This window comes from Propithecus coquereli, unplaced genomic scaffold (assembly GCF_000956105.1).
Source record: "Propithecus coquereli isolate 6110/MARCELLA unplaced genomic scaffold, Pcoq_1.0 Scaffold114, whole genome shotgun sequence".
NCBI lineage: Eukaryota > Metazoa > Chordata > Mammalia > Primates > Indriidae > Propithecus > Propithecus coquereli.
In genome coordinates, this window is record NW_012135414.1 from 3,038,387 (window position 1) to 3,050,646 (window position 12,260).

At 40.9% G+C, this 12,260-nt stretch overlaps 1 protein-coding gene across 1 annotated transcript in view; it reads left to right on the forward strand.

Annotated features, from left to right (window-relative positions):
- The window catches only part of LOC105819637 (putative protein FAM205B), a 29,548-nt gene extending 20,739 nt beyond the window's left edge, over nucleotides 1-8,809 (forward strand). Inside the window, exon 5 of the mRNA XM_012655932.1 lies at nucleotides 8,420-8,809. Within this exon, the coding sequence (XP_012511386.1) occupies nucleotides 8,420-8,809 (390 nt within the window). The remainder of the gene's footprint in view (nucleotides 1-8,419) is intronic.
- Nucleotides 8,810-12,260: the final 3,451 nt, after the last annotated feature.

Below are 12,260 nucleotides of genomic sequence, written 5' to 3' on the forward strand. Positions count from 1 at the left end.
TGAGGTTGCTGTGAGCTAGGCTGATGACACGGCACTCTAGCCCGGGCAACACAGTGAGACTCTGTCTCAAAAAAAAAAAAAAATACACATTGCAAAGAAACGGAAAAAAATGTCACTATACACAAGCAATATTATTGTTTATGTAGAAAATCCCAAAGATAAAAAGATATTAGAACTAGTGAGTTTAGCAAGGTCACAAAATACAAAGTAAATATATAATGATCAGCCATATATCTATGTACTATCAATGAACAATTAGAAAATTTGTAAAAAGTATCATTTACAATAGCACTAGTGTAGTATTGGCATAAAGACTGAAAAATAGATCTATGAAACAGAATATAGAGTCCAGAAATAAATTCACACATATATGGCCAGTTGATTTTCAACAAAGGTGCAAAGGCAATTTAATGGAGAAAGAATAATCTTCAACAGATAGTGCTAGAACAACTGCATATTCTCATTTTTGAAAAGAACCACAATCTTGTATCTTGTACCATATGCAAAATTGACTTGTCCAATATCAAAAGCATGATCCATAAAAGAAAAAACTTGATAAATTTGACTTCATCAAATTAAGAACTTCTGCTGTTTCTTTTCTCTTAGAGTCAGGGTCTCACTATTGCCCAGGGTGGAGTGCAGTGGCTGGATCACAGCTCACTGCAGCCTCGAACTCCTGTGCTCAAACAATCCTGCCGCCTCAGCCACCCCAGTATCTAGGACTACAGGTGCATGCCACCATGCCTGACTAATTTTTTTTTTTTAATTTTTTGTAGAGACTAGACCTTGCTATGTTGTCCAGGCTGCCCTGGAGCTCCTTTGCTCAAGTGATCCCACCTCAGCCTCCCAAAGTGCTCAGATTACAGGCATGAGCTACCATACCTGGCTCGGAAATTCTGCTCTTTAAAAGACGTTGGTGAGAGAATGAAAAGACAAGCCACAGACTAGGAGGAAATATTTGTAAATCACATATCTGATAAAGAACTTGTATCTAGAATATATAAAGACCTATCAAAACTCATTAAATAATAAAACAAACATCCCCCCACCAAAAAAATGAGTAAAGATCTTGACATGTAATTAAAGAAAATATAAGAAACCATCAAGCACATAAAAAGAGCCTCAACATTACTAGTCATTGAGGAAATACAATTAAAATCTATTAGTTAACAAAAACTTGTATTAAATATATTTCAAAATAGCTAGAAGATCTGGAATGTTCCCAACATAAAGAAATGATAAATGTTTGAGGTAATGGATAACTGAATTACCCTGATTTGATTATTACACATTGTATAAATGTATCAAAATATCATATGTATCCCAGATATTCGCATAATCATTATGTATCAACAAACAAAAATCACAATGAGATATTACTTCATGCCTATTAGAATGGCTAAAATTGGGGAAAAAAATGACAATACCAACTACCAGGGAAGATACAGAACAGCTGGAATTCTTATGAGGATTTCTATTGGGGATGAAAAATAATACAGCCACATTCAAAAACAATCTGACAGTTCACGGTAAAGTTAATAATACACTTAACATATACTTTATCAATCCTAATGCAGAAATGAAGGCATATGTCTATATAAACACTTGTATGTGAGTTCGTGTAACAGCTTTATTTGTAATGACCAAAAAATTGAAACAACTCAAATGTCCTTCAACTTGTGAATAGATAAACAAACTGTTGTATAACCAAAAAATAAAATATTGTTCAAAAGCACTAAAACAAAACAACCAAAACTAGGTTTCAGAGTAAAAAGTTCCCAGGTAGGCAACCTGGTAACTTTTTTAGTTCTATATCTGCCACTCCATGACCCAGAACACATAGCTTTACTGCTCTCAGTTTCAGTTTAACGGTATTGGAGCAAAGAATCAGTGTTTCCATTCTGTTATAAACATATGGAATGCTCATGCTTTCTTTCAAATTCTTTTAGAAGTCCATGGACATAATGGAGCATCAAGCCTGGGGACAAGGAAGGGAAGAGGGAGAAGGACAGGAAAAAGGAGAGAGAGAGGGAAAGGGTAAGGAAGAGGGAGTATGTATGTAAACTTTTGCTGAAGCTGTCAGTGTAAGAGGTTCTTGAAGGACGAGGCTGGGCCAACAGCCCCCAGACACTGCCCACATGCCTCATGTGCACCAACTGTGTTCTATAGTTAGGTGGGAAAGCCTGTTCCTAACTGAGAGGAACAGACACACCCAGGAGAATGCAAAACTGAACACAGTCCTTCACTACATAGCTTCCTCATAACCAATTACCATTAATATTTCCAAGGCCTCATTGTTTTCCTCTGAAACATTTCATGGTATGTTTTCCAAATTTTTTTTACTGTAACCCATTGTAGGAAACATATTTTACAACATGCCTCTGTATACACATATACGTTTATGGATCTATAACTAACCCCAAAGTTTTAAGAAAAAATTCTACTTTTGTTACATGATGCTCTCTCATTTTTTAATATTATCTATCCTATTTCATTAAAACAATCCTAACAATGACTCTCTGAAATGATTTCCTGACCTACTACTGGATCTAGACACAGCTTGAGGATCATTTCCAAGTCCTGATTAAAGAACTATACTTTTTCTTTTGATTTAAAGATGGTCACCTCTATGAGACTAGGGCAACATTTAAGGTCTAAGGTAAGCTTTTACCTTGACTACAGTGGTGCAAGAACAAATTGCTCAGGTTGGTCCTGAGAGTCTGTGTAGTTGGAAGGTCTAGCAGAGATGGATAGCTACTCATATGCCTTTGACTGAAGAAAACTCTACTCTATAGAAGCAGCTGATTGTTATGGTCTGAATGTTTCTCCCCAAAATTCATATGTTGAAACCTAATAACCAATGTGATAGCATTAGGAGGTGGAGCTTTTGGGAGTCTCTGCTGTCATGAATGAGATTGGAACCCTTATAAAAGAGGCCCCAGAGAAATGCCTCACCCCTTTTACCATGTGAGGACACAGCAAGAAGGCACTATCTATAAATCATAAAGCAGGATATTCACCAGACATTGAATCTACCAGCACCTTGATCTTGGACTTCTCAGCCTTCAGAACCATGAGAAATAAATTTCCGTTGTTTATAAGCACCCAGTTTATGGTATTTTGTTATAGCAGCCTGAATGGAACAAGACATTGATCCTCTTTGACCTGTGGGGATATGTAAAAAAATGTTTATTGTGGCACTGCTTATAGTGATAAATAGGTGGAACAACCTCAAAAAATGAATTATTGAATAAATTATAATATATTCATGAAATGAATAAGAAAAGGAAAAAGCACTGCTTTAATCCAATGAGAACACAGTGACTAATCGTGATTCTATCTGGGAATCAGATCAGCTGGACTCCCATTGTAGGACGGTGCATTCAGAGACTTCAGTGGGAAGTTTAAGAAATGAGTGGATTGAAAAATCTTATTAGTTATAATATATATTTGAAAAATAAATATTAAAAACCCCTCATTCTTTATATAATGAAAACTATGAAAAGCACAACTCAACATTGTCTTGACTACCTGCTTGCTAAGAATATGAAGAAGGTTCTAGCTTTTCAAACAGTGGAGCAAACCTGTCCCCAAAGCAGTACCAGGATTTGGGGGGAAAAGGAGTCATGAGACTTCCATCAAAAAGAGGGCATGGGTTTAAAAGGCTTAGAAATATTAGTTTGGAGACCTGGAAGAAACATACTAAATTCACTTTTTTGAGACTAATTCACTGGAGGAATATCAAGGCTATACATATTTAAAATAAACACAGAAACCCAAAAAACACTTTCCAGCTGTGAGGGCAGAAATCCATAGAGTAGAATCATTAATGGAAAATAAAATCCAAATCCAAACAATAACAACACAGATTCAACTGACATAGTTTTAATTTTGAGAGGAAATTGTGAGGATGCAACCAATTACGCTAATGCCCTTGATGCTTAACGGAGACGTACATCAAACTTATATTACAAAAGACACTTTGATTAAAAGAGATGTTGCTCAAGTATCCAAGGTATGTATCTGTGGTACTTGAGAAATTAATAAAATCAGCTCTAACTTCTAGAAAAACAAGTGGTAGCGATTGTCAAGAACTGTGCAGTGTCTGAGATTTTATTTGCAAGGTAACAAGTTATCCTATTACTGTTTCATAAATGCTGGCAAAAGACACAAGACTCCAAAGTCAGAGATAAAGGACTTTATTACTCACAGCACAGCCATAGCAAAAGCTTCAGCATGGTTTTTTGCATCAGTTTCCCTTGTCTCCCAAATCCTATGAGGGTGGCACAGAGTCTATGATAGATGCCTACACGTGCAGTGGGCTGTGTTAAAGTAGAGGACCACCAAGCTTTGGGGACTCACTGTTTTATAGCAAGAAAAAGAAAACCTGATCTTTGTCCACAGGTAGACATTACCTTAATCCTCAAGGTTTCTTGTTGCAAATATAACCCTGAGAAATAGCCCACATAAAAAAAAAAAACAGTCAGAACTTGGCATTCTTGGCATACCCAGTAAGAACATTCAGGGATGCTAAGGGCCCAGAGGAAGTTGCGTCTCCCAACAGTGGTTAGTGATGGGCAAAAACAAATGGATAGTGAGGAAAAAACTGGCTTTCCCTGTGCTGGAAGAAGTCTTACAAGAGACACTTAGGATAAAAAGGCAATCAGTTAACAAAGCCCCCTACAAATTATGCTTAATGATTACTTCTTTAGCTGATAACTGGAATTGGGGTTTCCTTTTTACTTATTAAGGAAGAAAAGAGAGATAGAAGATATTATCACAGGGACAATGTAAATCTCAAAGAATTTGTGGTAACTGGAGAAGGGTTTAGAAAGAACTTCTAGAGGAAGAGGTACCTACAACAGTGGCACAAGAAAATAGAATAGGGCCATCTGGCTGAATGAAATGAAAGAAATAAGAGTAGATGACAACCTAAATATTTCCTTGGTACTATTTGTGAGGACAGTCTCTAAGGTGACCCCCATGAATCTTACCTCCTGGTATTCATGCTTTGCGTAATCCCATCTCCTTGACTGTGAGTGGATCTGTGACTTGATTCTAATCAACAGAATACGGCAAAGGTGATGAGAAGTCACTCCCATTATTACATTACATTATATGACTCTGTATTCTAGCACACTTGCTCTAGAGACTCTCCTTTCTGGCTTGATGAAGCGGCCATGTTGGGAAATCCCACAAGGCAAAGAACTGCAGGTGGCCTCTAGAAACTGTAGGTTGCCTTGAGATACTGCGAGTGGCCCTGAGAGTGGCCTCCAGTTGACAACCAGCAAGAAGCCAGGGCTCTCAGTCCTACAACTGCAAAGAAATGAATTCTGCCAAAAACCTGAGTGAGTTAGGAAGAAGATTCTTCCCCAGCCAAGCCTCCAATTGAGAATGCAGCCCAGACAATCTCTTGACTGCAGATGGACCGAGCTGGACTCCTGATCCAAAGAAACTGTGAAAGAATAATTGTATGTCATTTTAAGCTACCACATGTGTGATAATTTGTTACACAGTAACAGAAAACTAATACAATGCTGTAGTCATGATGGCAAGAGAAGTGTTTGTTAAGAGGTGGGCAGCATGGAATTTGTCACTTGCAAGACACGCCTATTCTCTGTACAGCCTCTGCTTAAAGTGCAGTGAGATTTTTTACAAGAGTAAGAAAAAGTAGGAGGAAGAGAAGACTGCTCCGCAGCATGATCTAGGGAAGAAATCGGGAAGAAGTCATCTAGGGAACATTTATCTCTCTGCTGATTCTATAAAGATATATATTTCTATAAAACTGTGGAGAGTCTGCAGCCCTCCTAACAGGCTGGAACCACCTCATCTTGCCCTTATATGCTTTCACTGGCTTCTTCATATGGGAGTGGCAGATACTTATAAAAGGCTTAAAATGTAACAGTGGTCTTGAAGAACATGTCAGATTTGGGGGGCAGGGGGCTGAGGGAAGGTAGGAATAAATCAAAAGAAACTTCTGAAAAGGCAAGCAGGAAGAAGCAACCAAAATCAGTGGGTTTGATAGAAAAAGGAATTTTCAGATTTTCTTGGAGTTCAGGAGGGAGGAACAATTGGGATAATTCCCATTGCTTTACACAGAGCAAGTGATCAATAAATAATTGAATAAATGCTGCAAAGATGATTGGGGAAAGCAAAAGGTTTATTTGAAATTACAGGGTCAGTACCCTTTCTCTAATTCAAAGTGGGTCAGACGGGGCTGAGAAGACCCAATCTTCAGAATTTCTTTCTGGAGTCACAAGTTCATCATATCTGCTCTGTTTCCTCAGAGGTGCAGCCTGAATGGTGAGTTGGGTTTAGCAGATAACCAATACAACAGGACTTTGGAATTTAGACAGTTTGCATACCACATCACATTTCTCTTGGATGTATGCCACTGTATAGCAGTAATTAGTAGTAGAATTGCTAGATCATATGACAATTCTTTTTAACTTTTTTTAGGAACCACAAAATATTTTCCACAGCAGCTCTACCATATTACATTTCCACAGCAGCTCTACCATATTACATTTCCACCAGCAATGGAAATTTCTCCACATCCTCACCACGTTATTTTTTTTTTTTTTAAATAGCCATCCTAGTGGTATGAAGTGATATTTCATTGTGGTTTTGATTTGCATTTTCCTAATGACCAATGATGCTGAGTATGTTTCTCATGTGCTTATAGACCATTTGTGTGTCTTCTTTGGAGAAATGTCTATTCATGTCCTTTGCCAATTTCTGCATTAAGTTGTCTGTTTCTTGTTGAATTGTAGGAGTTCTTTATATATACTGATATTAATCCTTTATCAGATATATGATTCACAAATTTTTTCCTACATTCTATGGGTTGTCTTTTCCCTCTTTAGATGGTATCCTTTTGTGCATGAAATTTTTAAAATTTTGATGAAGTCCAATTTATCTATTTTTTTCTCTTGTTACCTGTGCTTTTGGTGTCATATTTAGGAAACCATTGCCAAATCCCAGGTCATAAATATTTTCTCATGTTTCCTTCTAAGAGATTTATAGTTTTATCTCTTGTCTTAGTCCATTTTATGCTGCTGTAACAGAATACCTAAGATTGGGTAATTTATGAAGAACAGAAATTCATATCTTATGGTTCTAGAGGCTACGAAGTCCAAGATTAAGGAGTCCACATCTGGTCAAGGGCTTCATGTGGCAGCATCCCATGACAAAGGGAAGAGCAAGAGAGAGTGAGAGAGCAAGGGAGCCAAGCTTGCTTTTTATAACAAACCCACTGCAATAACTAACCCACTCCCAAGAAAATGACATTGATCTATTCACAAGGGCAGAGCTCTGAAGACCTAATCACCTCTTCTTAGGCTCCACCTCTGAACACTGTTGCATTGGGGATTAAGTTTCCCAACACATAAACTTTGGGAGACATGTTCAAACCATAGCAGCTCTTAAACTTAAGCAAATATACATTCTTGCTTCTGCCTCTCCTTGATAGTTCTTCCCAAATAAAATTTGAAAAAGAGATTTCATAATTACAACCTTGGTCAAATTGCTTAATCTAAGTCTCATCTTAGAACGGGATAATTTCACAAAACTGTTATAAGAATTATAGGAGATGTTTAAACATACCTAATATACTGCCTAACACATTGGTGTTCAATAATCCTATATATCCCTTAGTCCTTCATCCAAAGGATTTTCCCTCCAGGACCTGCCAAAGTCAGTCATTCCACCTGATCTTACTGCTTCCTTCTGGATGGTCAAGCCCAGGGGCTCAATCTCCTATCTTTGCTTCAGAGGCCTCACTGGTCCTCATCCCTCCCTGGGTCCTGTGCTCTTATAGCAGTTTCTGCCTCCACTGAAATCCAGCTTGGAGCCAAGTGGGCTACCACAGAAAGAAAAATCCCAGTGGGGGTCGGAATGGGGGAGAATGGAAAGAGGCCGCAGCCTCACAAGGCCCCCACCGCTTGACCATGTTGGGGGAAGACAAGTGAGGGCACATCAAGCCCCACAGGGAGGTCATGGCCAAAGTCCTTGCGGCTATGGGTAGTCACTCACGGGTGGAATGGCAGGATCCCTCCCTCTACCCTGTCAGAGGTTCCTTCCAGACAGTTGTAGGGCACAGTCTAAGACCCTACTTTTCTAGGGTGTCCTCTGTGGGGTCCCTCAGCGCCGCGCAGGCTCCTGAGGCTTCCCTTTGTTCCCAGAGGCTCTCCCATTGAGCCAACTCCAAGGACCACCCTTGCGCTTGCTCTCCTAGTTACACACGTCTCCTGGGGACGGTGCCCTCCCCACTGGGGGTCCCCATGGCAGCAAATGCAGAGAGAGCTCTGGGAGTCTCCATTCACACAGGAGTCCTCGTGGAGGCAGCTCCCCACACCACTTAAGGGACTTTCCCAACGGGTAGAGGCAGCAGTCCCTCAGGATTCATCCACTGACACAGGGGCCACCTTGGAGGCGGCTCCCACACAAGCACCTCAGAGTCCCTGCAGGACTGTCCGCAGACCAGCCCCTTAGGGTGCAGCCCTGGTCCTCGCTGCCCCCGCCCCCGCTTACCCGGACCGTCCGGTGCGGGACGCGGGTCCGGGGCAGGCGGAATCTGCACCACAGACCCCGCGCTGCCCTGGGCAGCTGTGGAGCTGGCGTGCTGGGCCGAGCGCCGGCAGCAGGCGGCGCGGGCGGAGCGGCAGGCAGACGCGGCGGCGGCGGCGGCGGCGCACACTCAGCCCCGCCCCCCTGCGCCGGCGACCTGGCCCTAGTGGCTCAGCCCGCGACCGGCGCGCGGGCGTGGGACGCTGTGGGAGCGCTGGAGGGTGGTGGCCGGCTCGACTAGCTGTCAGCCCAGGTGCGAGTCGGCGCCCCCCGGCAGCGCCCGGCACTGCAGCTCAGGGACTGTGTCAGCCGGCCGCCTGCGGCAAGGTCAGTGCTCGCCCAAGGAGGCGGCCCCGGAGGGGTCGCTGCGGGCGCCCTTGGGCCTCTCACCGCCCCCTGGTCCGCGCCTTCCTGGGGAGGTGAGAATGACTCTTCCAGCGACTTTGTCCCTCAGGCTCTCCCACCAAGCCAAGCTGCCCGCCCAGGCCTCCTGGCTTACGACGCTGGCACTGGGACACTTTCTGCAGTACTCCACTGGCCTCTGGAGTGTCCAAATGGCCCAACTCTTCCTGTGCTCTGTTTTGTGAGATTATTGGTCTTCCATCTCCAGCAGCAAAGCTGTGCTGTCATAACCCACTTTTTGCTGAGGCAACCTTAGACTATCCAAACAGCAATTCCGAGGGCTATAAAGTGCATTAAACCAAACTAGGTGCTTTGAGGAAAGTGAGAGTAACAAAAAGAATATCAAAAGCCATTAAGCCACTAACAGCTAATTATAAAGCAATAACGGAAGAAATACAAATGATGTGCTGAAGGCCTTTTTATTTAAATTATTTTATTTGTGTATTCATATTTTATGTATATTAAAATGTACTTTTAATATACTTGTGTTTCCACACAAGGAATTCAATTTCTATATCACAAAAACAATTTACTTCATCGTGTGGGGGATACAAGCAGAAACTCATTTTTTTCTTACCATCATGAAACTTACCACTGTAAGGTAAGTAAATATAGTACTTGCTATGGTTTGAATGTTTGTCTCCTCCAAAACTCATTGAAATTTAATTGCCCTTGTAACAGTATTAAGAAGTAGGACTTTTAAGAAGTGATTAGGCCATTAGGGCTATGCCATCTTGGATGAGTTTAATGCCTTTTAAAAAGGGCTTTCAGGAGTGGGTTTCCTCTCTTAGTTCTGCTCTTCTGCTATGTGAAAAACAGCACTCCTCCCCTCCAGAGAATGCAGCATTGGAGGCACCATCTTGGAAGTGGAGACAAGCCCTTACCAGACACCAAACCTATTGGTGCCTTAATCTTGACTTCCCAGCCTACAGAACTGTAAGAAATAAATGTCTGTTCTTTATAAATTACCTAGTGTCAAGTATTGCTATCACAGCACAAAATGAACTAAGTACTTTTAAACACAAAATGTCAGGGACCGTATACTACATACATATATTAAATCATTTAAACTTCACAACCTCACCATGAAGTTCCATACTTTCATTGCTTCCATTATATATATATTTTTTTGAGACAGAGTCTCTCTCTGTTGCCCTGGCTAGAGTGCCATGGCATCAGCCTTGCTCACAGCAACCTCAAATTCCTAGGCTTAAGCGATCCTCCTGCCTTAGCCTCCCGAGGACCTGGGACTACAGGCATGCACCACCATGCCCAGCTAATTTTTTCTATATATATTTTTAGTTTTCCAGCTAATTTCTTTCTATTTTTAGTGGAGATAGGTCTTACTCTTGCTCAGGCTTATCTTCAACTCCTGACCTCGAGTGATCCTCCTGCCTCGGCCTCCCAGAGGATTACAGGCGTGAGCCACCACGCCCGGCCTTCCATTATAAAGCTGTAGAAACTGAGGCACAAAGGGATTAAACAACATGCCTAAAGTCAATAGATAATATGTGGAATCTAGGTATTCTGACTCTAGAGCCCATACTCCAAATCAGGTTGTACTGTACTGCCTCCAGGATCACCTTTAGAATGTGCTGGATCCCGGATCAATATTTTTGCAAGGACCCTGATTATGTAAACAATTTCATTATTAATAAAATATCTAGGCTGGGCACAGTGGCTCATGCCTGTAATCCTAGCACTCTGGGAGGCCGAAGCAGGAGGATTGCTTGAGCTCAGGAGTTTGAGACCACCCTGAGCAAGAGTGAGACCCTGTCTCTACTGAAAATAGAAAAATTAGTAGAGCATGGTGGTGCACACCTGTAGTCCCAGCTACTCAGGAGGCTAAGACAGGAGGATCACTTGAGCCCAGGAGTTTGAGGTTGCTGTGTGCTAGGCTGACGCCATGGCACTCTACTCTGGGCAACAGAGCGAGACTCTGTCTCAAAAAAATAAATAAAATAAAATAAAATGTCTACTATAAAATTCATGGCCCCCAATAAGGTGTAATGTTTTATTAATGAAGATTTAAGATAATGGTTAGAGAAGTGGTACATACTTATTTGTTTACTGCCACATCAGTGCACATAGGCTTTTTGGTAGTGTCTAGACATTGTTTCTTGCTGTTTAGGTTCCATCTCTTCCTGTTTTCATTGTCAGATGTGCCATTCCTGGCCAATTGCATATCTTTCACATAACAAGAAATAATTGGTGCTATTATTACTCACAAGTCCATGGCTCTTCAGAACCTATTTGTCTAGAGATAATGTAGTTCTTCTGGCCTCTGTAATTTCCTAATACCATTTATTTAATGCTAATTACATCGTTACTTATTACACTGCATTATCCATCTTGCCACCTGTGAATGCCGACTTCTAAAGACTTTCTCAATGATTGTTGCTGTATTTCATTAATAATGACCACAAACGCAAGTCTTACCCAGAGGACACGGTGAAATGTGGCTGATAATTTGTTTTCTGGATTGTTAAATTTACCGTTTGGAATTTTATAATGTAAATGTAGAACAACATGCCTTCCAACTATGTCTGTTCTTGAATTCTTTTAGGCCATAATCACTGCATTCCTACAATGATCTCTTTCAATGTTGACTGTACCCTTTACCTTGCATTGCCACTAGGAGGGAGAATAGGTGAGCGACCATTGGCTGAGTGAGAAGAGCATTCCCATTCACAGAGGACATCCACCACTCTTCCTGCATGGCTTAAAATCAATCAGGGAACACCCCTTTATGATAACACACTCAACAAACTAGGAATAGAATGAAACTTCTTCAACCTGATAAAAGATGATGCTAATAGCAGCATTGTACTTAATGGCAAAAGACTGAATGCTTTCCCCCTAAGATCAGGAACAAAACAAGGATGTATGCTCTCACCTTTTCTATTCAACATTGTACTGGAGGTTCTACCTAGGGTTATTAGGCAAGAAAAAGAAATAAGAGGCTTCCAGATTAAAAAGGAAGATGTAAAACTATATTTGTAGATGACATAATCTTGTATATAGAAAAGTCAAAGGAATCCCCTTAGAAACTGTTAGAACTAATAAATGAGTTCAGCAAGGTTACAAGCTACAAGATCAATATACAAAAATCAATTTTATTCTTATACACTTGGAATGAACAATCTGAAAATGAAATTTTTAAAAATTCCATTCTTAATAGCATCAAAAAAATAAAATACTTGGGACTGCAAATTAGTGCAACCTCTGTGGAAAAGAATTTGGAGATACCTCAGAGAGCTAAAAATAGAAATACCATTTGATCCAGCAAT